Source organism: Paroedura picta, chromosome 16, assembly GCF_049243985.1.
Source record: "Paroedura picta isolate Pp20150507F chromosome 16, Ppicta_v3.0, whole genome shotgun sequence".
Taxonomy (NCBI): Eukaryota; Metazoa; Chordata; class Lepidosauria; order Squamata; family Gekkonidae; genus Paroedura; species Paroedura picta.
The window spans coordinates 17,571,622-17,599,039 of record NC_135384.1 but is presented as its reverse complement, the minus strand read 5'-3'; the positions used below and the strand labels follow the sequence as shown (position 1 = coordinate 17,599,039).

Genomic DNA, 27,418 nt, shown 5'->3' with positions numbered 1-27,418 from the left:
GAGAAAGGATAAAGCCACTGGAGATCTACATCAAGTTGGGCAGAAATAAGAGTGTTCCTGAGGAATCATCACGGATGGTCTTAAACATATGGCAGAAAAGACATATTCTTTAATTCGAGCAATAATAAAGAATCCATCTGCCTCTTCCTTAAAGTGCCTAAAAGGTAAATGACAAATTGTCTCCTTTTCCTTAAGCCCCGTCCACAAGCACCAGAACAGGGAATATGCATCCTGTTTAGCCAACAGTAGTAAGATATCGAATTCTGCCTAGCCACATTAACGATTAAAAAGCTTTGATAAATGGATCTCCGTGGACAGAGGCAGTATACCTCAGAGGACGGGGGAGAAGATCAGGCTTCTGGTTGTCGCTGTTGGGAACCACATGCCTACGTAAATGGAGCCTTGAACATATTACATAGAGTTGGATCACTGATCTCTGTGTCAGCATTGCCTGCTGTTCTCCAGGGACTCAGGAGGAATTCTTTTCCGAAGCGCACTACTTGATTCTTTAAAAGAGATGCCAGACATTGAGCTTGGGGCCTTCTGCATGCAAGGTGGGTGTCCTACCACTGAGCCCTGGCTCCCCTTCAACGCAGAAGGTGCCTGTACTGTGACCCATGGCCAAACTATCAGGATCAGACTTGCCTACCCTGGCTGGCAGCCTCTTTCCATCGTTTCATCCTTTTGAGCTCAGATGCCAGGGACTGAAGCTGGGACTTTCTACATGCACAGCCATCTCCCAAAGTATGATCTAGGAAAGCTATTCTTCTGGCTTTTACCTCCTCATTTGGGACATTTTGATCTTCCTTCAGCCGCATGTTTCTGATCAAGCACATACTTCTAAGAATGTGTACGGCTCCAGTGAATATTTTCTTGAATGAGAATGTACACCTCCCTAGTGGTTCTTTTTTCTGTTGACAGTATGAGGGAGTCCTACCACTTTGCCACAGTTGTAGAGTTTTGCTCAGATCCTGTTTCCTTCTATGCCACTGCATCCTTCAACATTCTAGATTGCGTGAGTGCTCGGGGAGGGCGGTATATAAATCTAAATAAATAAATAAATAAAATAAATTGTCTCTCACACGTAGTTGTGAGTTCCTACATTGTGCAGGGGGTTGGACTAGATGAGGCCCTTTCCAACTCTTATGACATGCGTGCATTATCCAGGTTGTATTATCTGGTATTAGATTCCTTGCCTGAATTTTATCTGAGCTGGAATACTGATCAATGTTTGTCAGTACTCTCTGTTAACATTCATATATTGCCTCTGCTTACACATGTTGGAGCTTCTTCAGGTTGTTCATAGAGTTATTTCATGTCTTCACTCTCCCAGATAATGTTTTTAATGGGCTAAATCATTACTCTTCAGCACATTCCCACAGGGGAAAATGCATTTTACCATCACTCTGAAAAGAAAGTATTTTGTCACAAGGAAAAGATAACCTTGGTTCTTTCTCATAGCTAGCACACCAATAGCAAATAGTGTAAAAGGCACAGGTGTTTATTGGCTAGTACCTGTGACATCATCAATTCATGATTTAATTTCTTAAGGCACTGAATGCTTGGGAAACCTCCTAACACCATAAAAAAGAGGGACCCAACCTCCTTCTTGTAATGATGTCCTGCAATTGTATGCACTCTTCCGCATCTTTTTCCTATTTAATTTTCTTTCAGTTGCATTATTCACAGACCGTGTACCCTCCTTCCCCCTCCAGCAAAGGAACTCATATTTGCCCTGTTTGTTAACGTGAGCCTTGCCCCTTGATTCCTCCAGTATATTTACACAAGGCCAGACTACGATTCCACTGATGTTGATTCAGAGCTAGCATTTCTACAACACCAAGCATAAAATGTTTTATTTTCCCCCTGCCACCTAGAAAGGCCCTTAATGATGCATAGTTTGCTGCTTCCCCCATGGATCCTCTTCTTGTGTTGCATTGATTTGCAGTTCTTGGGCTTCATGTATTGATTTTTTTTTTTTGCACCTTCCCATAGAGCATGTCATGATATATATTTCCATGTAATTTCCTGGAGTCTCTCCACTACCACACTTCCTCTACAGGGCCCAGCAACGAATGCGTGATTTTGCAGGGCTTTGTTTCATGCTTCTTCCCAGTACAAATGGATTTTCATAGGCTGTTGCATGAAGAGATACATTCCGTGAGGATGATGGATGTGTTTCTCTAGGCTACGTTGACTGACACGTTTTAAAAATGGATTGAAGCCTTTTCCACACCGGCTTGCACAAATTGGTGCATTTCTCAGCAGCACGTGGCTTAGTACGGTCTCTCTCTCCCCCCCCCCCCCTTTTCAGGTTCCCTTGAGGTGCATGTGTTGCTCTTTCCCTTGAGTAAAACTGACTGGTGCATCTCCTTGTAGTTGGTGACTTGAGACATTTTCTCTCTGGCGCATGGACTGGTGCATTTCCCTGGGCTGTTTCGTTCTCCCGGAGTCCACGGAAGAATCCTTTCCCGCGATGTACAAGGAGTTGTGCATCTGGGGGCAGTGGTGTATGTGTGTGTGTGTGGGGGGCATCCACACAGTATCCACATAGTGTTGGGGGCTCCCCTCCGGAGTCCTGCATTTTCTCAGGTGTAGATGCCTTTTCCAGGTGACACATGCATATCATCCCCCCCCCCCCCAAGCTGCATGAATCAGTGCATTTCTCTCCTCGCGCTCATTTGGTGCATTTTCCCCTCCAGTGGTGCAATGTCTCACCCGTCGTTTCCGGACTGTTGGGTGCCCTCAGATTATAACACAGATTTAGACGTTCCCCTGGATCGTTGCATTGATCTCATTCATTTTTGTTACTCTCCCCTGCCTCCCCCCCCCCTCCTTTTACCTGCGATGCATCTGATTTTTCTCCTCCTCCTCTTTCTTCCCCCCTCCTTTTCCCCGAAGAGCCACCGGATGACATCATCCTAAAACCCAGCCCCGCCCACCGGCGTCCCCAATTGGCTTCCCCAGGCCCTCCCCGCCCATCAGCCGGCCTAGCCATTGGCTGCGACTCTTTGCCACTCGGAGCCCGGCTTCCCCCTCCCTTCCCCACGCGTGGGCGGTGCCTCAGGGGCAGTCCCGGACCTTGCCGCGTAGTCGTTGGGCAAAAGCCTTGTCAGTCAGGGGTCTCTTAAAGGGGCAGGCGCGCCCAGGTCTGCGCGGAGCGGAGGGGCGGGATTTTCTCCTCTCTTCGCTCTCCGGAGCTGCCTGGGCGGGCGGGGGGCGCCAGGCGGTGGCCGACCGGCCGGCCGGGAGGGAGGGAGGGATGCCGAGGCTGGGGAGCGGGATCCCCTTGGAGGACCGGCATCGCCCCTGAAGGCCGCCGGGGGGGCCACGCTGTGGACAGCATCAGCCGCCCGGGTCCCTCCTGCATCCCTCCCGCATCAGCACCGCCGGCAGCCGCCGCCGCAGCAGCAGCACGAGCGCCGCCTCCCCCGCCTGCTGCAAAAGCAGGTAAGCGCCGGGCCGGCCAGCCCCAGCCCCGGGAACCCCGCGCCGGCCCCCGCTGCAGTCCTGCGCCCCGGAGGGTCCCCGGGGCCAGCGCCGCCTCCCCCCCCCGCCCGCCCCCGGTCTTCTGCATCCCTCCCTGCCTCCCTCCCTGCCTCCCCCAAAGGCAGCCCTGCCCGGCTCCCGCAGCTCCGGGGCGGCCGCTCCCGACGACGCCCGCGGCGTGGCTGCCCTCCTGGCCAAGCGGCCGCCTCCTGCCGCCCTCCACCGCCCCGCGGCACGCTTGTGGCATGCCAACCCCGGGCGCCCTCCTGCCTCGCCCGCACCCTTCCCCGGGGGGCTCCCCCCCCGCCCCCGCCTGCCCTGCCTCCTCGGGAGCCTCCCGACCTCCACCTGAGCGCCCCTCCCTGCACCCCACGGCCGGGGGGCGGGGGGGGGACGGAGTGCTGTTCCTCTGAGGGCCCAGTGGCAACGCCTCCAGTCCCCCGGCGTCTCAAGCAGTCCCCTTCCTGCTCTCCCCCATCAGATGTCCCACTGAGTGACCCCCCCCCCCAGACACACACACACAGGGGCACTCCCTGTGCTCACCCACCGCTTCCTTGAGGCCTGCCTTCCTGGCATCCAAGCCTGTCCCGCTTTCAGACGACCGTCTTCCAGTCCCTGAGAGCAAATGCCCTCTTCCCTGACGTGACCCAACGTGCCTATTTCCCCTTCTCCCCCCCCCCTTCCTCCTTCCTCCTTCCAGCCTGTTTGGTGCTCTGCTCTGCTGCCCCCACTTCCCTCTGAGCGGCCAGGTGTCCCCACTGCCCCCGAATGCCCCCGTGACAACCTGCCCCCCATCTATTCCCGGCCGTCTTCTCTCCTGCAGGTGTCCCTCGTCTAGAACTTCGGACCCCCCCCCCCGTTTTGCTGACCTTAATCCCCCATCCAGTTTTTCCCATAGTCCGCCTGCCCAAACCGGCCTGCCACAAGGTGTGCTGCATTTCCACACAGCTCCCTTCTCCAGCAAACCCTATTTCATCTCTTGTCGAGCCCCCCACCCCTTTTTTTTCCCTTTAGGTTCTGCTCCTCATTCATTCTCGCCAGGAAGCACTTCTCACCCGACCTAATTCCACCCCATTTGTTTTTTCCATCCCGGTTCCCTTTGGTTGGCCTAAACATGCAGTCCTGTCCCTTCCTGCTCTTTATTTCCAAGCCTGTCTACTTTGCTCCTTGTTTCTTTCTATGCTCCCCACCCTAGGAATGTTAAGGGTCCAGATCCTGCCTACTAACCTGCTTGGGAATCCTGCCTCCTGCCCCCCCCCCCCCCGACCGCCCTGTTCCCTCACTGATTCTGTTATCCCCCCATCAGGCAGGCCCAATATCCTGTTCTTCCCACTTCGTTTCTATTGAAACAACGTTTGCCTTTTCTCGTGATCACCTGGGTTGGATTCTTTTTAGCTTGCTTTCGCAGGCAATTGTCTGCTTCTAAGTCTCTTTCCTGTATCTTCCCACCCAGTAGTCCTGTCCCTTGGGTCATTTGTGTCTACCAAGACACCCTTGGTAAAATATATTAGTCCACCATTTCTTTATGGCATACAGAAACATAACATGTGCTGCCTTTGATAGCATGTCAAAACCGCTGGTTTCGGGTGTTGAGTGTCAAACCTCCAACTCTGGGTGGGGACCAATCAGCTTTTCTTTTAGGAAAGAGGGGAGAAGTTCTCATTGAGCACCCCTAAAGGCCATATTGGGGACTGTGGGATTTCCATGGACAAAACCCCATAGGGTACAAAGGCTGTAAGGAGGAGGAGACTTGAGTGAGATTGAGTGGGAAAGCTGGCTGGATCAAACCGTATACACGCAGCCCTCTGCTCCCAAGATAGGTTTCTTTATACACCCATTAACATTGGGAGGCTGCTTGCTGTGAATTTCCAGGGGGACACATCCCATTCCTATGCAGCTGTTCCACTGCATCTGAAGTACAGCTGGCTATTGCAGCGTTTCTTTACTGTCTATTTCCCACCTCCACATTTTCAAGCTTGTTCATTCTCCTTTGCTATCTTGCACACATGTGTAACTGTAGCACTGATGCAGGAGTGTACGGCAAGATTAACACGATGCCACTTCTTGTGTTATGGTTGGATACCATGTGAGAAGCATGACAAGTGTTCTGCATGCACAATCATCGTGTGGGCTGTTAGAAGGTGTTGATGTAAAAACATGTTTGTGCAAGTGGATTGAAAGTGATGTACTTCGCTGATACACATACTCAGTGATGTGTACTCATTCATTTGCACGCATGTTGCAATACAAAGAAAATGTGCGCCAATGCACCTGGGAACATGTGTAGGTCTTTCACATGTCCTCAAGTAGCAAGATGTGTCATCTCCGTTGTATCAGCATGACTGCTGGATGCACAGAAGTGTTGGAAGATACCAATAGGTGGTTCACAGCATCAGTGTGTGCATTGTATTACAGTGTGCAAATTCTGTTTGTACAGAGTGCACTGGAGCATGTGTGCTTCAGGTGTGTGTCATGTGCACTAAAGTAGCACCATTAGGCATGAAGTGTCTAGAGACATGATGCCAAGGTGAATGTGGCTGGGCATTATGCAATTCCGATTAGATTGGCCAAGCATAAAGACAGCTTCTTTTTTAACTCAGCACAGTTAAGCTACCTTCAAGTTGTACTGCAATGGTGCATACAGATGATTAAACCGACAAGTATGTTTGTTTGCACACTGTTGTAATGTGAAATCTCTTGTATCTGCACATGAGGACCAGTTATGAGTTGGATAGAGATTAAACTTTCCAGTGGCAAAATGGAACAAATTTACAAATTTATGCATGGGATGGAGAAGGTAGAAAAAGAAGTACTTTTCTCCCCTTCTCACAATACAAGAACTTGTGGTCATTCAATGAAATTAATGAACAGCAGGTTTAGAACAGATAAAAGGAAGCATTTCTTTACCCAAAGAGTTATTTACACCTGGAATTCACTGCCACAAGAAATGGAGGTGGCTACAAGCATAGCTTCAAGAGGGGACTGGATAAACATTCATAGCAGAAGTTCATCAGTGGTTTCTGGCCACATGGTATACTTGGAACGCTCTTCCTGGGGCAGTGATGCTTTGTATTCTTGGTGTTTAGGGGGCAACACTGGGAGGGCTTCTGGAGTTCTGACTCTGCTGGTGGACCTCCTGATGACGGCACCTGGACTTTGACGTCTTGGATTGGATGAGCCATTGGTCTGATCTGACATGGCTCCTCTTATGCTGTAAACGTTCCTGTCTCCCCCCTCCCATCACAGCTACTTCTGGGGGAAGACAAGACCCTGAGAAATGGCAAGGAGGAAGGAGGAACTGAAAGGATCTCCAAGTTCAGTCTAGACCCAACCAATGGGTGCTGACTTCTGCTTGCATAACATGGACATCTTTACTCGCTGCAAATTTCAGGGAATTCCTTTGATGTAAGCATGTGTCTGGGTCACTTGTCCATCTGGAGCCCTGGTGAGCAAAGCTGTTCATGTAAACAGCACCACTGCGTCTATGAGGCTGTCATGTACCGTCAGACCATCGGTCCAGGTAGCTTAGCTCTGTCTATTCTTGAGTGGCAGCTGCTCTCCAGGGTCTCTAGCAGGTGTTTCTCAGCCCAGGCCACCTGAGATGCTTTAGCTAGAGACAGGAGGGACTGAACCTGGAACTTCATGCATGCGATGCTTTGCTTCTGAGCCATAGCCCATTTCAACCCAAGGATCATGCATTGGCGGAGCAGACTGCACGCCTCAATGGATGCAGTGTTGTTGGAATGCCATGCCTTCTTCCCAAAAGATGAAGATTTTAAACACAGGCGGAACTAAGGGGAGAATTATGTGCTATGCATAGTTCCTTGATTATCCCCCCCCCCCAACTTCTTTTAACAGAATGCAGCTGCAGGGACTGCTATTTAAGGAGGAAGGTGTGTGTGTGCAGGGGGAAGGGAGTGCTATTTAACTCTTTCTCCTTGGGATCTGATGAAGGCAGCCTTGGCTCACAGAAATTTATGGTGGTAAAAAGTGCTGTCAAGTCATTACGGACTTAAGGCAGCCCCATAGGGGTTTTCAAGGCAGGAGATCTGCAGAAGTGGTTTGCCATTACCTGCTTCCGTGACATGATCCAGGTAATCCTTGGAGGTCTCCCATCCAACCCTAGCCTGCGCTGACCTTGCTAAGCTTATGAGATGTGATGAGTTTGGGCTAACCCTGGGCTATCCATGGAAACTTATGCCGTGGAATATTTTGTTGGTTTTTAAAGTGCTGATGGATTCCAGCATTGGTTCCCCATATGAAACTCTCTCCTTATGCAGTTTTCTTACCCAAACCTCATTCACAAGTTGCTTTTATACATGCTGGGGGTGAGGGTGGAGGAATCTCCCCTTATATCAGCCTCCTCTTTAAAACTGCTGAATTTTGTGGGGGAGAAATCACAAAGCTGTTCATAATGTTCCTTTTACTGATTTTGTTCATAATTCTGTTTGGAAATGAGGAGTCTTTTCAACTAACTTGGAGGGCTTGGCAGCAAAGGCCAAGCTGACAAGCAGAAAGGCTGAGTCAAGGGTGCTGCTGAAATACCTCTTGGTTTCTGAACTGTAACTCTGAGGACTAGGAACCTGATAACTTTGCTTTTAATCTGTGAGATCTTAAAAGTGTCTGCTCTTTTTGCTTGGAACTGGATTCAGTGTATTTGATGCATCTGCATCTTGTATTAAGTGTATGATTTGGGTGCCAGGGGCATTTATATTCAGCAGCGTTACTTTATGTGCATGAGAGACGGAACAAGAACCGCAGAGCATGTATATATGCATGCTTCTGCCTTAATATCTCTTTTAGGCTCGGGATCCATAGCTCTGTGCATTAATATCTCAGGATCTTGCCACCTCATCTGCAAGGGCATGTAAATGAGGCATGGGATTTAGTATAGGCTGGTCTGTGGTGTGCTTGCCCAGGAGACCCATCTGTTGCCTATATCTATGGCCCCCAAAGTTTGACTGTTTCATGTATAGTCCCATCTGCCCTGACTATTTCCAAGTGGTGGGCAGGATCCATGGTCCCCTTAGGTAAGGTTGCCAGCCTCCAGGTGGTGGCTGGAGATCTCCAGGGACTATAACTGATCTCCAGATCTGTTCCTGTGAAGAAAATGACTGCTGTAGATGATGGGCTCTGTGATTTTATACCCAACTGAAACGCCTCCACTCCCCAAATCTGCAGATATTTCCCCCCAGAACTGGCAACCCTGATTCCCTTTGACCACCTCAAAATGTGATGCTGGGGGAAACAGGGGACCTACATGGTCAAAACCATCTGTGTGGTGAAGACGGGATTGGGGAAGATAGAACCAAAAAGCTGGTTGGATCCTCCCTCTGTCTGTACCAGCTGCTACTTTGCCACAGATGGGTCTTGACACTTTCTGCAGATCAGAGAATCATAGAATCATAGAGCTGGAAGAGACCTCATGGGTCATCTAGTCCAACCCCCAGCACTATGCAGGACACTCAGATCCCATCGCTCATCTACTGCAACCTGCCACCCCCTTGAACCTTCACAGAGTCAGCCTCTCCATCAGATGGCTGTCCAGCCTCTGTTTAAAAATCTCCAAAGATGGAGAACCCACCACCTCCCGAGGAAGCCTGATGCAAGAGGGACTGTGTGCCTGCACAGACCTTTCAGTATGCAAAAATGTGAGGGTTTCCAATGTTTCCCATCATGCTTTGGGGGTCCAGTGATTTTCATTGCTTGGAAGAGGCACTAAGAGAGACATATATAAATCCTTTGACTTTTATGGATTTACATATGTCTCTATGCAGGGCTTAACTTAAGCCAGGATTCCTTAAAAGTTCAGCCCTACTGCTTATTATCCATCATAGGACCAAGCCCTCTAACAGGCAAGAGTTCTTTTATTCATTGCGCTGCATCACTCTAGAACAAGCAGGGCTGATTTCTTTCCCAGCCTCTGGAATTAATTTTTCTTGTGATTTCAGGATATAATCGGAGCGTGCCTAAGGCTTTGATCTGGTCACTGTCTGCATGAGAGACTTTCTGTGACCCTAAAAATGCCTCCTCCATCTCCATGTTGGAGAAAAGGTTTGATATGAATGAAATTATAATAATTCCTTTGGAACACCTTGGAATTCTGGGAGAAAGGAGCATCTCTGGCTTGGTTTAATGTGACTGTATGTGGCTGTAACCAAAGAGGGAGATTGCAGGGTTGGATCCTGAAGGCCAAATCTCATCCTGTTTCCTCCAGCTGGCTGTGTGAAAAGAGAGATTTATGGGAAAGGCCAGTAGCATGGTTTCTTGTGGCCATGATTTCTACCCAGCAACACTCTTTAAATATTCAGCCATGTCACTGTTTGCCTCTGTTCTCAGAAAAATCACTGTGCAATAACTTACCTGCTGCTCAGGGTTGTAATTCTTACTCACCTATGAAGCTGCCTACTGGCTAGCTCAATATTATCTTCTCAATATTATCTTCCCTTAAAGTCTCAGACAGAGGGCTTTCCCCAGCTCTGTTGCCGTTAACTGGAGATGCCAGGGACTGAACCTGAGAACTTCTGTATGGGCGTTGAGTGCTTTATCACTGAGTTATGGCTCTCCTCAAGTGTATTTGTTTAATTTTGATATTAGTGTATAGAAGGAGAGCAGATTGGAAGCCATGGGTGCTGTTTGTGGTTTCAAACTCCTGATAAGTATACTTTAGTTGCATATTAAGACTTAAGGGAGTTTAATGACAGAATATGGTGTTTGGGGAGTCCCATTCCCTGGAGGTGCTCTAGCAGAGAACCCATAGAATACTTTAGGTATAGGATAGCTTGCCATGGAACAGGTGAGATGAACAAGTGTTCATGTGGATGGTGTCTATGGACTGGGATAAATAATATTTGTGCTTGCACAAATATTTGCATAGGGTGATTGTAGGAAGACTATGTCTAGCAAAGCAGGGTCTGGATGGCTATCTCTGAGTAGGAGAGATCATGCAAATTTTTGTTCAGCAATTAATTTTCCCAAAAAGCATCTTGAAGAAACTGAGGGACGGGGCTGTAATGGGTATTTCAGGTAAGCATATAGGGGCTCTCAAGTTCAGATTATTTCAATACAACAGCAGCCCCTTAAGTCAAATCAGGAAAAACGAGAAAAACGAGTCTTCTAACCCCCTCCATTGCTAACCTTATGGGAGGGGAAGTGTCCAGAAAAAAAGCACCGGTGAGGTCAATTGGACATTATGTTAGAGTTGTTGCTCTAGGCTGGGAAATACCTGGAGATTTGGGGAGTGGTGCCTGGGGTGGGCAGAGTTTGTCCTTGGAAGGAACCCCAGCAGGGTACAATGCCATAGAGGCCACCTTCCGAAGCAGCCATTTTCTCCAGGGGAACTGGTTTCTGTCATCTGGAAATCAACTGTAACACCAGATCTTTCGGTGCCACCTTGAGGTTGACAACCCTACATTATGTCCCCCTTTTATGCCAACCTAGGGATTAGCTACCTCTGGTTATATAATGTATGCTGTTCCCAGTGATAGTTGTTATGTGAAAAACGAGGCATGCAGGTGTGTGATGGACTGTGACATGAGGGATTTCTCCTCAGACTGTTTTCCTGACATGGAATGGCAAACAGTCATTCCCCAAGGCCTTGAGACCCCCTTGCCTCATGGTCCACGTTGCCCATGTTGCCCTCACATAACTGATTTTTCAAGGGAGAATATGCTGAAAGTTCTGCTCGCAGCACTGATAGAACCATGTCCCAAACCCCAAGGTAGGGAGAAGAAGACACATTTTTTGTGGTCCTGGGTAGGCTAAGAGGCTTCCAGATGCAGCAAGCTTTGATATGAAAGCCATTAGAAGAACTGATTTTCTGTACCACACTTTTTATTACCCAAATGAGTCTCAGAGCAACTTACCATCATCTACTTTTCCTCTCCCCACAACACTCACCCTGTGAAGCAGGTGAGGCTGAGAGGGCTTTGTAAGAACAGTGACTGTCCCAAGGTCACCCAGCTGGTTTCATGTGGAGGAGGAGTGGGGAATCAAACGTGATCCCCCAGATTAGAGGCTGCTGCTCTTAACCACAACATTAAAATGGCCCTCATTAGACTGAAGCCTGGAGAAAACTAGAGGCTGACCTGAGGTATGATAACACAGAAGGATATGCCCTTTTTCCAAAGCTAAACACTCCTTAACTCTTTTCGTCTGTCACGGTTCTGTTGGGTCAGCATCCATAGGGGCGCACGCACATGTCTACGAAAGAGTTGTGCGTATATCTACCCATTATATAGGGGGTGTCAGTCAAATTGGGAGCCACCCAATTAGTGGTTGTGTTAGAACATTGAATTAGGACTACCTTCAGAGACCCACTCAGTTACAAAGCTCATTGGGTGACTTTGGACCAATCCATCTTTCTCAACCTAACCCCCTTTACAGGGGTGCTGTGATGATAAAATGCTATGATGATAACCCCCGTGAAGCAAGGGCAGGATAAAAAAAATATGTACTTATTTTGGTAATTCCAATCTTTCTCCACTTTTCATTTTATCTTCACAACAACAATCCTGTGAGGTTGGTAAGTATGAGATAGGGATTGGCCCAAGGTCACCTGACAAGCATCCTCGGCAGAGTATGGATTCAAACCTGGGTTTTCTGTCCTGATCACTATGCCATGATGGTATTGTGATAGATACATCGTTGTAGTGAGTCTTGAACCAGGAACTGTACTGTGGGCTGAGGGAGAATATGGCTGAGAAATATGATTCTGGTCTTCAGAATGAGCAGGTTCCAAGGGAGAAAAAGAGTTATATGCCGCTTTTCTCTACCCGAAGGAGTCTAAGAGAGGCTTACAATCGCCTTCCCTTTCCTCTCCCCACAACAGACACCCTGTGAGGTGGGTGAGGCTGAGAGAGCCCTGATATTACTGCTCGGTCAGAAAGAATATCACAGCCCTGACGAACCCAAGGTCATCCGGCTGGCTTCATGTGGAAAAGTGGGGAATCAAACCCGGCTTGCCAGATTAGAAGCTGCTGCTCTTAACCACTACACCTTGAGTGGTTGCAGAAAAGCTATTCTAAGCATGGGGAGCAGTCTGACTAAAGAGGCAGTGAGCCAGGAGAGGCAAGGTGGGGGAGGAGAAGTGCAACATGGTTAACCAAGTAGCATTGTAGGGTCATAGAATCATAGAATCATAGAGTTGGAAGGGTCCTCCTGGGTCATCTAGTCCAACCCTTTGCACTAGGCAGGACACTCACAACCCTATTGCTCATCCACTGTAACCTGCCACCCCCTTAAGCCTTCACAGAATCAGCCAAGTGCTACAGAAAGGATGGCAAGAATTCATTGAAGGAACTGCCAGCTACCCCGAGTTAGGAGCCCTGTGTCACATATGTACATTTGGTAGTACAAAAGAGCCAATGCGTAGACACATGACCAATGAAACCAGACTCTAGTTCATGGAAATGTTCAACTATATGTGCATTGAAGAAGAAGAAAAGTTGGGTTTTATACTCTGCTTTTCACTACACGAAGGAGTCTCAAAGCAGCTTACAATCATCTTCCCTTCCTTTCCCTGTAAGTTAGGCAGGTTGAGAGAGCTCTGAGAAACTGCTCTATGAGAACAGCTCTAACAGGACTGTGACTAGCTCAAATGACTAGCTCAGCTAGCTGCATGTGGAGGGGTGGGGAATCAAACCCTTCTCTCTGGATTAGAAGCCACTGCTCTTAATCACTGTACTAAGTGTAACAAGATTTACTGAATGCACATATTAAGAAAAATCAGTTTGCATAGATTGTGCATGGATGCACTTGTGCACAGGATTACTGAGGGAAGCCAGTTGACCATTTCAGACATGAATGTGGCTTTGGGCCAGACCTGGATAGGCCGTGCTAGCCCAATCCAAGACCAATTTTGAAGAGGGGCGGGCTAGAAATGCCTAAATAAATAAATAAATAAATAAATAAATATCAGAAGCTAAGCAGGGTCTTTGGGTTGGAGACCTCTGTCGAAGTCAAGGGTAATAGCAAATCACCTCTGAATTTGAAAACCCTACAGTCACCACAAGTCAGCTGTGACTTGTCAGCACTCTCCCCCCGCCCGCCCGCCCGCCATGTGTGTTTGGGTGAGAGGGAATCAGGGAGGAGATTTCACGGCCCCTAAGAGCTTCCCACTGCTGGCCCTCCCCGAGAACCATGCTCAAGTAGCCCTCCTGTCAAGCTCAGCCGGCCTGGCCTCCAGCAACGCCCTGCCCTTGTTTTGTCTGCTCTTGATTCTGTTCACTGTACGCCCTGTCAATCCTCGGCTTTGCCTCCCATGACTGAGGAGACGAAGAACGTGAGCCTCCTGGGCAGAGACTCTTACGTTGTTCTGTGCAGGGCCTGGCAGGTTGTCAAACAGGGAAAATGCTGAGTCCCAACAGAGGCTGCAAATGCAGCTGGCTCGAGGCCAAGTCGGCCCTGGTCCCTGCCCAAGTTCTTACTGCCCTTTTAAAATCTTGCTTGCCCTTTGCAAGGGTCCGTGGAAGTGTTTTGAATCCCTAAAAGTGCTATTCAAAGGTACAATACGAGACCAAGTTTATGGAGTTGACAAGCTGACTGGCATCCTAAGTGTCTAAAGCCACCCAGGTACTGTACCAGCAGGGGTTGCCAACTCCGGGTTGGGAAATACCTGGAGACTTTGAAGGTAGAGCCAGGAATGGGCAGGATTGGGGTGGGGGATGGATAATGCTATGGTGTCAAAAACAGCCATTTTCTCCAGGGGAACTGATCCCTGCCACCTGGGGATGAGCTGTAAAACCAGGGGATCCGCATGTCCCACCTGAGGACTGGCATCCCTAGATCCGGCTAAGCTGGGCGTTGAATCCCGGTTCAGCAGGCCCATGTCCTATACGTCTGAGGGTGGGAGCAGCACAGGGAATGAACTAAGCTTGAGGTTACCACCTTGGAGCTGAGAAATTCTTGGCGGTTTTGGGAGTGGAGCTTGGGGAGGGGGAGGGGCCTCAGTGGGGTATAATACCATAGAGCAGGGGTAGTCATCCTGTGGTCCTCCAGCGAATGCTGGCAGGGGCTCATGGGAATTGTAGTCCATGAACATCTGGAGGACCACAGGTTGACTATCCCTCCCAAAGCAGCCAATATCCCCAGTGGAACTGATTTCTGCAACCTGGAGACCAGTTGTAACTCTAGAAGATCTAACCTTGCTTCTAGGGTTGCCCCCCCCCGGAGGTGGGCATTCCTGCTACCAGGTGCTGCCCCCCAGGCAGTCTATCAGTTCGCCAGCAGGGGGCCTTTCCAGTAAAATAAAGGTGCTCTAGGCCAGTGGTCCCCAACCTATTTATCACCGGGGACCGGTCAACGCTTGACAATTTTACTGAGGCCCGGGCGTTAGTCTTTTGCCGAGGGACGTCACCACCGCCGCCTGAGCCCCTGCTCCACTTGCTTTCCCACCAGTGCCCCTGACTTCCCGCCGCCCACTGGGGGGCGCTGCCAGCAGCAGCTGCGCAGTGCCAGGCCGAGGGGGAGGCCCAGCCATGGTGGCTGCTGGAGAGCACCAAAGGTGAGCCAGCGGCAGAGTGGCAGGGCAGCCCCCGATGAAGCAGCCAGGGAGAAGGACGAGGAGGAGCCGTGGCCCGGTACCAACGGACTGGTACCGGACTGGTACCCGTCTCCGGACCGGGGGTTGGGGACCACTGCTCTAGGCGACATTGCTGCCATCTCACAGGAAGTGAAGTCATTGTACCAGCTACTTCTGGGTGATGCTCTGGTATTTGGGCAAAAATTCTATAGTGAAAGCAGGTTTTCTTTAGAGTTCTTGCCTAAATACCAGTGCATCACCTGAAAGTCTCTGGCATGTTAATGTTACTTCCCGTACAACATCATTAATGTGGCCTAAGCTGCCTTCTTTCTAATTTCCATCTCATTCAGGGCCAGGAGGGCCCTGTCAACTCTACAGGCTTCGTATGTCTTCCTCAGGACCATGAGGACCCCACCATGAGGACACCATCACATTTAACTTGGCTTCCTTCTATGTTTGCGGGGGAAGATCAGGGGCAGGAATTGTTTCTACCCAATGACCAACTGCATTGGTAACCCCGGTCAGATGGAACTGAGCCTACATGAGGAAGTAGGGAAGATGCTGTTCTAGGAAGTCAGTTCCCCCAAAGAAGGGAAAGGAAGTGAAAGGGAGGGTGGGGTTGGGATGGTGTCTGGCAGCTCTAGTTCCCTAACCGGTTGAACCTCATGCCTGCTCTGTGACTGTGCTTACTTAACCTATCCACCCAAAAATTTAATCTCAAGCTGTTGCTTCCTCTGAATTTTCTTCCTCTGGAACACCCCGCTGCTGTGCCAACGTTTTTGCTTGGAGGGGTGGTAGCAAGAATTTAATATTTACTATCATTGGCATCTCTTGATTCTGTAATCTGCAGCCGTAGCAAGTGTCTGCATGTGCCCTCAAGTCACCTGCTCCCATGAATCCTTGCTGTGAGTGTCTCCTGCCACTAGCCTACTTCCCCAGTGCAGCCTTTCTGTGATGGAGAGTCCAAGAGTTCCAGGCTTCTGGTGGGTCAAGGTTCAGTCTGTCTTTGGCTGCCCTTCCCACTCAGGGATTTGGGTTGCCTTTTGTTTTCCATGTTCTTCCATGTTCTTGGAATCACCAGTTCCAGTTCCCATTTACCTACATCCTGTGTTCCACTGCCATTTCTTCACTCTCTCTCCAGAGAACTCTTGGGGTTCCAGTTCTGTGGGTTGTTTGATGGATATTTCTAATTCTCTGCAGGACCAGGGACTAAGTTCCCCTCACCACCGCCTTCTCCTTCCTGAGGAGCCCCCTGGGAGGCCCTCCCCACCCAACTTGGCATGATGATGTGCGAAGTGATGCCAACCATCAATGAGGACAACCGCCGCGGCTCGGCCTACGGGGCTGACGATGCCAACTTTGAGCAGCTTATGGTCAACATGCTGAATGAGCGCGAGAGGTTACTGGAGACGCTGCGCGACACACAGGAAAGCCTGGCCACCTCGCAGCTCCGCCTACGTGAACTGGGCCATGAGAAGGAGTCCCTCCAGCGCCAGCTGAACATTGCCCTCCCACAGGTCAGGATCGGGGACAGTGGGGAGGGGCTAACATGTTGTGGGGCTGTTGGTTGGAACCTGAAAGCATTGATAGCTGTGATAAGTCTGAGGGCACTTTTCGCTGTGTGGAGAGTTTGCCTTCCAGAGGAATTTGGCTGCTCTTCTGGCACAACTTCAGAACTGCATCCGAGAAATACTATGTTTGCATTGCTCCCCAGTGGGTGTGAATAGCTTGGCCCATAGTGGCCACATGTGAGTAACAACAAGACAGGAAAGTAGCTCAATAAACTCGTTGGCCACAGGTGAGACGGGATGCTGGACTAGATGGACCACTGCTTGGATACAGGGCTTTTATGTCCTTACAGGGAAAGGGGGATTTTTGGATTGAAGGGAAGCAGTTGCAACTGCTATGTCATGCTGGGTTTCAGTGGAGGAAAGGGAGAAGAGCAGGGATGCAGGCCAGCAGCCTCGGTGGACAATGTGGGAGCAAGTATATGTGTGGACCCTGGGTTCGTCTGTTCCTTTCCGACTTGCTGCCGCCTCTGTAGCCGGGTCAGTTTTTCATGCTCTCGTGTTGATGCACTGGTTGATATGCATGTGTCCCAAATGTGGCGTTCTTTTCCGCTTCATGCTGGGGCAAATGCATAATTGGAGGGGTTATTTTAATGCTATGGGGAAAGAGCTTATCTTCCCATTACCTGATGATGGGTCTCTTGCACCTTATTTAGTCTGGCATTGTTACTGGTCTAGTACTGTAATAATAATAAAGAGATGTCTGGCATTAAATATGCCGGGGGTGGGGGGTGGGGGGTGGGGGCTTTGGCCTCAAAGTTGTCATGCAGAATGAATGAGACTCATGTTGTCTCATTTGTTTTGCATGGTTATTTTTGCCACCAAAACAGAGATGGGACTGCAACGACCGGGTCATCTGAGCGTTAACCTCAACTCAGTTGTTGGATCTCCCTTCCACTGGCCCGTTTCCCCCAGATTTTATGCTCACCGGTGTGAGAAGAAACCCTATTACTCACAAATCACAAGTTATTTTTAATATATCCTTTAGATATTGACAACTTATAAATTGAGATATATACTATAGACATAGGAGGTAGTATCTTGTATGGCTTTTAAATCCTGACGTGTTATCTGTGGCAGGTGGAGCTGGCCTCTCAACATTTCATGGAACCAGGGGTCAGAGAGAACAAGGCATGCCCAGTTAGAGGACAAAGTGGGGTAGGGGGGAGGACACAATGGCTGAATTACCACGAGGCTGTTGCTTTGCATTGGTGCTACGTTTTGGGAAATGTTGACATGCTCCCAGCCTCCGTAGTGGAAGATCCATTTTTTTCTTTGCTGTCCATTCTTGAACAAGATAAGTTTTTGTGGTTCATACTTGTGGTGTATCTGCTGACATCCAAAACCAGGGTGGGAGCCAAAAACATCATGAGTCCAGTGGCACTTTTAAGACCAACAAAGTTTTCTTTTGAATTTCTTTTGAATTTAAGCTTTCAAGTCCATGCACACTTCTTCAGATTCATTGAAGAAGTGTGCATACACACAAAAGCTTATATCCAAGATAAAACGTTGTTGGTCTTAAAGGTGCCAGTGGATTCAGGCTTTGTTTTGCTGCTTCAGAGCAGCCCAGCTACCCACCTGATCCTGTGATAGAAGTGTGTGTTTCATGACTGTCATGGGCACCTACTGGATAATGTCCATGGCCTCAGTACAGATATTACTTTTTTTCTCCTTGCCTTTGTGATTGTGGGATCCTTTTAAGGGAGTTTTGTTTCAATCTGCGGAAACTTGAGTGAGTTAATTTGAGTGGATAAATTTGAATTGTGGGGATATACGGTAGTTAAGAGTTGAAAGTATGCTGCTAACAACATTTGAAGCTGTTTTGTTCCTGGCATGTTACTGTGTAATTAAATGAAAATATCTCAGATGGACTTTCCATGGGAAATTTATGAACAGATCTACCATTTTTTTTTCATCTTAAAAAGCAGTGATGGGTTCTATTGGGGATCAAAAAAGCTCCCTACTACTAGGTCAACATCCGGGATCCAAATCCTCCCCTGAACTGCTTTCTTTTAATGTAAAAGAAGGTGTTGAGTGAGCCAATCATGGATCACCCATGTAAAAAATGGCTTGTTCCTTATTTAGCACTCACAATTACAATGAGTAATTTCTCATTTCCTTCTGATGTAAAAACTAGAACATCTCAGGCAGATGTGATACTGGGTGTTATGTGAACTTTGATTTTTTTAGGGGGGAAGACACTGGGATCTCTGTTCACCTCTGAAGGTGATTACCAAGACCATAAGCCTGATCCGGAATTCAACTGGTAGCCAGTGCAGCTTTTGGAGAGTGGGCTGGATATGGGCCCTCCAGGGTGTTTCTGTGAGGACCTTGGCTGCTGCATTCTGGACCAGCTAGAGTTTCCGGAGCTGGGATAAGGGTAGGCCTGCGCAGAGCAAGTTGCAGAAATCTATTATAGAGGTGACTGTCTCATGGATTACTGTGATTAGGTGTTCTGGGCCCAGGTAGGGTGCTAGTAGTTTAGCTTGACACAGGTGGAAGAATGCCAGCTTTGTTACTCTTGTGATCTGTGCCTTCATGGAGAGGGAGGTGGTAAAGATCACACCCAAGTCCCTGGCTGAGTGTGCCATTGATAGTTGCATCCCAACTAGGCAGGGTAATAATGCTTCCTCTCTGGGACCCTTCCTACCTAAGATTAGGACCTCCATCTTTGAAAAATTGAGTGTAAGAGAACTCTGCTTCCAGACATCTGTCTAATGAGTCTGGGGGTGAATCAGGGCAGCCATCCATCAGGAGGAAGAGCTGGTGTCATTGTCATGGTGATGACATCCCAACCTGAACTTCTGTACCAGCTGGCCAAGAGGGTCCATGAAGATATTGAATAGAATTGGGGAGAGAATCATTTCTGTGGCACCCCACATGGGAGTTCGCAACAATGAGATTGGTTTTTTCCAATTGTTATCCTCTGTTCTTGACCATGAAGAAAGGAGATCTACCACTGAAGGGCTGCCCTGCGTATCCCAGCACTGGTGAGGCAGTGAGCTAGCAGCTCATGATCAACTGTCAAGCGCTACTGAGAGGTCTAGTGATATGAGCAGTGCCAACCTGCCTTGGTCCAGCTGGCAACAGAGGACATCTATCAGGGCGACTAAGTGTTAAACTTTGTCAAACAGTCTGTTATGATAGATTCAATGAGTAGCTGTGTTGGTCTGAAGTAGCACAATAAAATAAGAGTCCAGTAGCACCTTTAAGACCAACAAAGATTTATTCAAGGCGTGAGCTTTCGAGTGCCAGCACCCTTCCCTGTCATGTAAGAAGATCATAGTCTGACGATCATAGTCTGATGAAGGGTACTTGCACTCGAAAGCTCACGCCTTGAATAAATCTTTGTTGGTCTTAAAGGTGCTACTGGACTCTTATTTTATTGAGTCAGTTATGAGTGATTCATGAGTCAAGTAGTAGCATATTACCTGGGAGTTGCTGGTGGGTGTGGGCCTGGGCCTGGTGAGCTCTCCCTCAAAGGTCAAAAGAGTCCTGGAAAGGGGCCTGCCCCTTTCCTTTTGCTGACAGAGACCAAGGCTTCAAATGGCAGGAGTATTGTAGTTGCCTAGCAACTGCCACAGAGGACATTTGTTTCTTAAAGATACAGCTTATGATTGCTACTTCTACTATGGGTGGTGGGGGTGGGGGTTTAACCCTGCAGTGTTCTCTGTTAGATTTCATCTTTCTTTGCAAACCTCTCTCTTTCTCAGGGTTGTAGAAAGATTTGTCTTATATATGACTACTGTTTCCACCTTTAAGTATCTACAGAGATTCAGCCACATTGAGAATTGCTTCTGATTATGTTGAGCTGTCTTTCTGTGAAGTTTTGTTTTAGAGATTAGCATTTAATAGTGGTATGCCCCATTCCACCACCTCATTCAGCCGCACACGTTGGCCCAGCCTTCTCTGTTCATCTGTGCTACCTTGGATGTAATCACCGTGGACAAGCTGTGTTGCATTTTTAAAGTGAAACAGTTCTATCTTGGGCCAAAAGTAATGATAAAATCATTCCAATTTCTAAAGATACCACTAGGGTTGGGTGCTTCAGCGCCCAAAGTGGCCGTTCACTCTCGATGTAGCCAGTGGTGATGGCTGCGTCGGGAGCAAACAGCCTCAGCGGGTGCCGAAGCACCCAACCCTAGATACCACCCATGTTCCTGGAAAATGGGGCAGACTCCGTGGGGTAGACGGTGCTCAGAAGAGCTACAGGTGGCATGTCAAAGAGCACCTGAGCCACTGAGTGTCGGTGCTGGGGTACTAAGCAGGATATTGCTGCCTGTGTTCCCAACAAGTGATCATTTGTGAAGTCCAGCAGGAGACTGTGTAGCACCCCTGTGTAGCACCTCTGAAAACAAAGCAGTTTATAGTCTGAAGTTATTAGTAAGATCCATGGTGACGTATTATGTGGGTTAGGGCAATTTGCTAGAAAGCTGCAGTGTCCCAAATGGACCCATTATGCATGGCGGCATCCATGTTGGGCTGCTGCCGTTCTGTTGCAAAAGGCGCCGCTGTCCCCTGATTATACACGGGGGCGGAGCTTCCCCAGCGCACGCTGGCTGCCCTGGTGCAATGGACCTGCGCATGCAGCGCGGGGCTGGAAGCGCCAGGAGTGCTCTGAAGTGGCAGCAGCGGTGGGGAGATCGGTGGCATGGCCCCCACTGCACCATGGTGAGGGTGGGGGGATGCCCCTGTCAGCTCCGCGGAGCTGGCAGAAACGAGAGGCATCCCTGGAGGTCAGGAAGCCCGGCCCCTCTGATTATACACAGGGCTGGCCTGACCCAGCCCTTGGCTGCGCCCACTGCGCTCCCAGGCCCACAGAAGAATCAGCGTTTGTTTAACACGGGTCTACCGATGGCCTGAGTCGGGCCAGGCCTCGGATGGTGGCGATGTCGGGCATAATCGGGGATTTTCCGTGAAGCCATTTTGGGTGTTCTCTGGTCATGGTTTTGTAAAGGGAACACGGAACAGTCACAGTTTGCTTTGAGACAGGAGAAGAGTTGACTAACCTTTAGAAAGCAAGATAAATACCTCTCCATCTATATTCTGTCTTGGAGGACCCTCTACCTTTAATTAAGAATTAAAAAGATAAAGACCTTAGGAGGGCAGTAAAATTAGATGGCCTCATGTGTGCCCGGCCTGGACCACAGTCTAATACAGGGCTCAGCTGGTCGATTAGAATTTTGTGGCTGTCATTTTGGTTCTCCCACCCTTGCTTCTGAGTAAGTTCTAAACCCCCGAGTATGAAGATCCTGAAAAATGTGTTGGCAGTTTTTTGCTAAAAATAAGCCTCAGACAATCTGGATGGTTGGGGTGATAGTACTGAAGCACCAGTTTGCACAGTATGTGTGTTTTAAATCGCTTTTTAGCAAATTATACAATTTTAAAAACATGTATGAACAAAATAAGGCATTTATTTCTGGATTGACTTTTTAAATATACTTACACTTAAAAACACAAATGAAGATTTCCATATGAATTCCCCTGTTCTTTGACCCTGGTAGAACAGAGCTGAGGATTTTGTAGCACAGCTGAAGATGACTGAATATGGTAGATGTACCATATTCTGGCATATTTATTTTCAGATTTGTGGTATAACAAGTGGGCTTGGTGAGTGGTATAACAAGGGCTGGATAAGAGGGGCAGTTTCCCCTGGCATAGCCTGGAGGGGAACATCAGAGATCTCCTTGTAAGTGACCTGATGGCACAACAGCATTGCTGGCACACCCAAATGTAAGCACAGATGAATCAGAAGTGGGTCAGGAATGGGGTGCCACTCCCCTGGGGGAGTCCTGACAGGGTTGTAACAGAGCTGGGTCACCTGCCTGCAAGACATGGTGACCTGATGGGAGAAAACTGCTGGTAGTACGCTTCATGGCAGTGGCCTTTGACTACCAGAGCCCAAGATCTGGTTAGGCTTCTTCCTAATGTAAACAAATCGTATTCTGATCCTAATTGGACTCTGTATATTGCTGAGAATGGGACTACCTGCCAGATTATGGGTTTGGCATGGAATTCAATACCGCACCGCTGCCCCAGAACTGAATGGAGAAAGGCGTGCCAACAAAGGATAAATGCAAAGAGATATGCTTGAACCTGAGCCTGCTCACAACAAAGTGAAATTCAGCCATAACAAACGCAGAATGACAAGGAATAGCCACATAGACAAGTATAAAGACGAGAGAGTTCTGGTTAGGGAATTGCTGGAGGAGTCTGAAGTTACAGCAGTTTATTAGACAAGCTGAATTGGAAATCTGGTCTATACACACAGAAGAACATGATCATTCCACTTTGTATAGGTGGGGGGAGACTGTTGTATGGCACAGTAGAAAGGTGCAGGGTGATCAGTGGCTCCCTGATATGCGAAGGGGACACTGGTTTGCAGGGAGATTTTTAAAAAGATTTTTTGAAGGAAAGCACTAAAGATGGTGTCCCCCTACCTCCAGACTGGATTGGTATAGTCTCCTTATCAGACCTTTTTCTGTTGTATTCATAGATATCACTGCAGTGCTGGGGCACAAATGACCTTAGCGAGGGTTAACAACCTAAAGGTGGAACCTGGAGTTATATGCGATCTCCAGAGTTCGGTTTCCCTGGAGAAAATGGCAGCTTTGGAGACCGACTCTATGACAAGGGTGGCCAAACTGTGGCTCTCCAGAAGTCATAGAATCATGGAATAATAGAGTTCTTCATACGTCTTGGTCTCCAAACCTCTCACCATGTTTGTTGCCCTCCTCTGGACACGTTCCAGTTTGTCAACATCTCTCTTCAACTGGGGTGCCCAAAACTGAACACAGTTTGACTACCCCTGATCTAGGGGAATATGTCAGTGTTGTTGAATTGTGACCACAATGCCATGAAATTGAAGAAAATTGCCCAGAAAGTCCAACCTAGTCATTTAATTTCAAAAGGCAACATTTCTTAAGAGGTAGGACTGGTTCAAAGGAAGCTGGAAGTACAATTTAGAGAAGCCTCATATCTCTTCAAGAAGCTTGGAGGTTATTTAAAACCAACACAGATTAGAAGAATAATGTACAAACAAGCCCTGAAGGATGCCAGTGTGGTTAAACAGCAGAGACTAGAACCTCTGTACCTGCATTTCAGGGCCAAGTGGCTCCATGCTAGGGTTACCAAGTCTGACCTGGGAAATTCCGGGAGTTGGGGGGGGGGGTCCCTGGGAATGACAGAAACTGGGGAAGAAAAAGCTCAGTGAAGCCTTTGAGTCTGCTGTCCAAAGCTCCTTTCTTCAGAGGAAGTGATCTCTGTAGCCTGAAGATAACCCTCCTTAGGGTGGCCAGCTCCAGACTGGAACATACAGGAGTTTTGGGAGATGGAGCCTAAGGAGTGCAGGGCTTGGGAAGGGAGGGGACTTCAGTGGGGCATAATGCTATAGAGTCCACCTTTGAAGTGGCCATTTTCTGCCATTGAACTGATCTCTGTTGGCTGAAGATCAGTTGTACTCAGGGCTGCCAGTCTCCAGGTGGTAGCTGGAGATCTCCTGGGATTACAGCTGATCTCCAGGTGACAGAGATGGAGAAAACAGTTGCTCTGGAAGGTGGATTCTATGGCAGGGGGTGGCCAAACTGTGGCTCTCCAGATGTCCATGGACTGCAAGGTCTGTGGCCCCTGCCAGCTGCCATGGAGGCTCATGGTAACTGTGGTCCATGGACATCTGGAGAGCATAGTTTGGCCACCTGTGACATTATATCCTCCTCCAAAACCCTGCCCTCTTCTTGCTCCACAGCCAAAATCTCCATGTATTTCCCAACCCAGAGCTGGCAACCCTAGCTGTAGTCTCTGAAGCTCTCCAGGCCCCACCTGGAGGTTGGTAACTCTAATCCATGCTGAAACCTTTATTGTACAGACATCTAGATTTTAAAACTGAAACCACCTGAGAAGGAATTAGTCTGTCCTTGCTGGGGGGTAAACGGTAATGCCTGGGGAAGGCACTGGCAAGGCCACCCTGTACTGAGTCTGCCAAGAAAACGCTGGAAGGCGTCCCCAAGGGCCAGACATGACTCGGTGCTTGCACAGGCGATGCCTTTACCTTTTCCTTCCAGAAGAAGCTCTGTGTGCAGAGCACTTTGTAACAAAGAGCAAATCTCCTTTCCAACCTGTTGTGCTAAGCATGGATTGGCTGTCCCTTGTGACAATCACAGGTTCTGCTCCCCCTTCACCCTGACCAACCTATTAAAGCTCTTGTCTTTTTCCCCCTCAGAGGAAAACGGGGGCGGGGGACAACTTTAAATGGATAGCTATAACTAGACTCTTGAATGTAAAAGGTATTATTTATTTATGAAACAAAAGGTGCCCAAATAATAGGAAGGGAGAGGACAAAACTTTGCACTGAAGCCAACGAAGCAGGGTAGGTGGAAGAACTTGGGCCGTTGCAGAAGAGTCCACACCCGATCTTAGAGGGAGGTACACCTGTCTTCACCCTTGGAAGCCTCATAGAAGTCTTGAAAACAAATCTTTATGAGAAAAGCCTGAAGGAGTAGGGCATGCTCAGACTTGGATGAAGATTAAACTTTGACTGAGATAAGGGGCGGTGGAGGAGATTTCTTCTTCCACTGCCCTACTCCAAAAATAATGGATGTTGGAAACTAGTGGAAGAAGTTTTGTTTACCTCCTGAAATGAGTTCTGCTTTGCTTCTTGCTGTTTCTTCACACCCCCTTCAGGACAGATCCTTTTGCCTCTTCGTGGCTGCTTTGAAAAAGGAGACAATTGTCTAATTGTACACCTAAACACCATTTGCCATTTCCATTTCCTGGGTGTATCCTGGAGGGAGAGCAACAAGCAGTAGGTTTAAGATGAGGGGGATTCTATTTAGGCTGAAACGTTAGCATGCTGAACTGTAAGGAAGCATGCAGACGCGCATGATTTGAGCTGTGGGGCTGCTCGTAGAAGGTATTCATCTTTTATTCAAACAGACAACCGTCACTCCAGGATCCAGCACAGGAAAAACTAGTTCTGCTTGTTTGCTGTAGAAGTCGGCTGTATACAGCATGGATTGACTGACACTTGTGATGTAACAATACACAGTCCCCCCAGGCATTTATTCAACCTTTTAGAAGGTTTTTTTTTTAAGGCAACGTATAAATGTTCAGTCGAAAGGAGTAACAAGTGGTGCTTAACCAAAGAGCTGACAGTCTACCTGAAGGATGTGTGCATTTGTGCGTGCACATGTGTGCAAAGCAAATATTGATTGGTATGTCTGTTAAATGCTTTGGGAAGGCAGAAGGAACATGGTCTCACCTGTGGCAGGAAAATCCACAGAAAGTCCTTTGTTTAGCTACCTTTTACACAGCATAAGGAGAGGAATGGGAAGGCGACTGTAAGCCGCTTTGAGCCTCCTTCGGGTAGGGAAAAGCGGCATATAAGAACCAACTCTTCTTCTTCTTCATAAGAGAACTGAGCTGCACAAGCGATCAGTTGCCCAAGATGCTTATAGAATATGGTTGGGAAGCATAGCTGTGTACCTGCCCACCCTCTCCCTACCTCCTCTAGGCCTATCATTGGACATCTGAGGGGGTGGGTGGAAGTCGACATGACCATATATATCAGCGGTCCGCAAGCTTCCACTTGCTGCGGACCGCTGCGGCGTAGTGGGCGGAGAGGGCAGCCCAGGGTCCCACGCATGCGCGGCAGCCCCAGCGCATGCGCGTTTGCGCCGCCGCCATGCCGGCGGCCGCAGCTTCCCCTCCCGGCCCATCTGGGCCACGAGCAAATCGGCCGCTAAAGCTAAAGCGGCCGATTAGCTTGCGGCTCGGCAAGCTTCTCTTCCCTCCCTTCCCGAAGCGAGAAGCTTGCCGGGCCGTGAGCTAATCGGCTGCTTTGGCGGCCAATTTGCTCGCGGCCTGGCGAGCTTCTCGCTTCGGGGGGGGAGGGAAGAAGGAGCCACGGCCCGCGGGTTGGGGACCACTGATATATATCACCCGATAAATGTTTAACAATTTTTATATCAGCTCCCACACATTTGGGAAATGCTTCCAGTGCGGTAAAGAAACCCTTGGGTTTTATGAAACCCTGGTTGAGAAAGCCTGATAAAAGCCGATTCCGCACGGGGATGATGCCCTGACATACCGTTCGTCCGGAGGCCCACCGTCAGCCCAACCCAGGCACCCGGAAGCCACGGAAGCAAGGGACCCTGGGCATCTCCAGTAGGCAGCCAGGGCACCAATGGGGCCTCTGCCAGTGCATGGCCCTGTGTCAGGAGACAATCCAGGTTCCGCAGCAGGAACAGTGATGGGCCTTCCCAATGTACAGCTACCCTGCACCCTCACGTGTCTGCAGTGTTGTGGGCCGTGTTGGGGAAACGTCAGCGGAACATATACCATGTTACGAAACTCCGGACCACTTCCTCCCAGCGGAAACGCCAGGGGGCAGCCCGATGCTATGCCCTCTGTGTGGAATCGGCCCTAGAGGATCTTTTTCAACCCTGATTTTAGGACAAAGTTAATTCAATAAGAGATAACTCTTTGCATCAAATTTGCCAGCATATCTGGATCTCTTCTTTGTGTTTGGGACTGGTAGATTAATATTCTCCTCTAGTGTGTGGGTAGATACTATTGAAATGTTATGTGCTGTGGTACCTTGTTCTGGGCTACTCAACTGATGGATCGTTTTGACTGTGTAAAGTGCTGTTAAGTCACAGTCATGGCAACCCCAGCTAGGGGCTTGCAAGAGGTGGTTTGCCATGGCCTTCCTCAGCAGAGTCTTTGTTGGTGGTCTCCCTTCCAAATACGGACCCTGCTTAACTTCTGAAATCTGCTGAGATTGGATTATACCGTGCTGGCTTCCCTCCTGATGGATCATATTAGCAGCATCAAAATCACATTT

At 48.8% G+C, this 27,418-nt stretch overlaps 1 protein-coding gene across 7 annotated transcripts in view; it reads left to right on the top strand.

The window, feature by feature from the left end:
- Positions 1 to 3,180: 3,180 nt before the first annotated feature.
- The window catches only part of PPFIA3 (PPFI scaffold protein A3), a 69,132-nt gene continuing 44,894 nt past the window's right edge, over positions 3,181 to 27,418 (top strand). For 5 of the 7 annotated variants that reach the window (XM_077313698.1, XM_077313697.1, XM_077313695.1 and 2 more), the window contains exons 1-2: positions 3,182 to 3,450; positions 16,211 to 16,527. In XM_077313698.1, the coding sequence (XP_077169813.1) occupies positions 16,291 to 16,527 (237 nt within the window). In that variant the 5' untranslated portion in view covers positions 3,182 to 3,450; positions 16,211 to 16,290. Of the gene's footprint in view, positions 3,451 to 16,210; positions 16,528 to 27,418 lie in introns of all 7 variants that reach the window. The other 2 variants (XM_077313694.1, XM_077313693.1) reach the window with 1 other exon arrangement.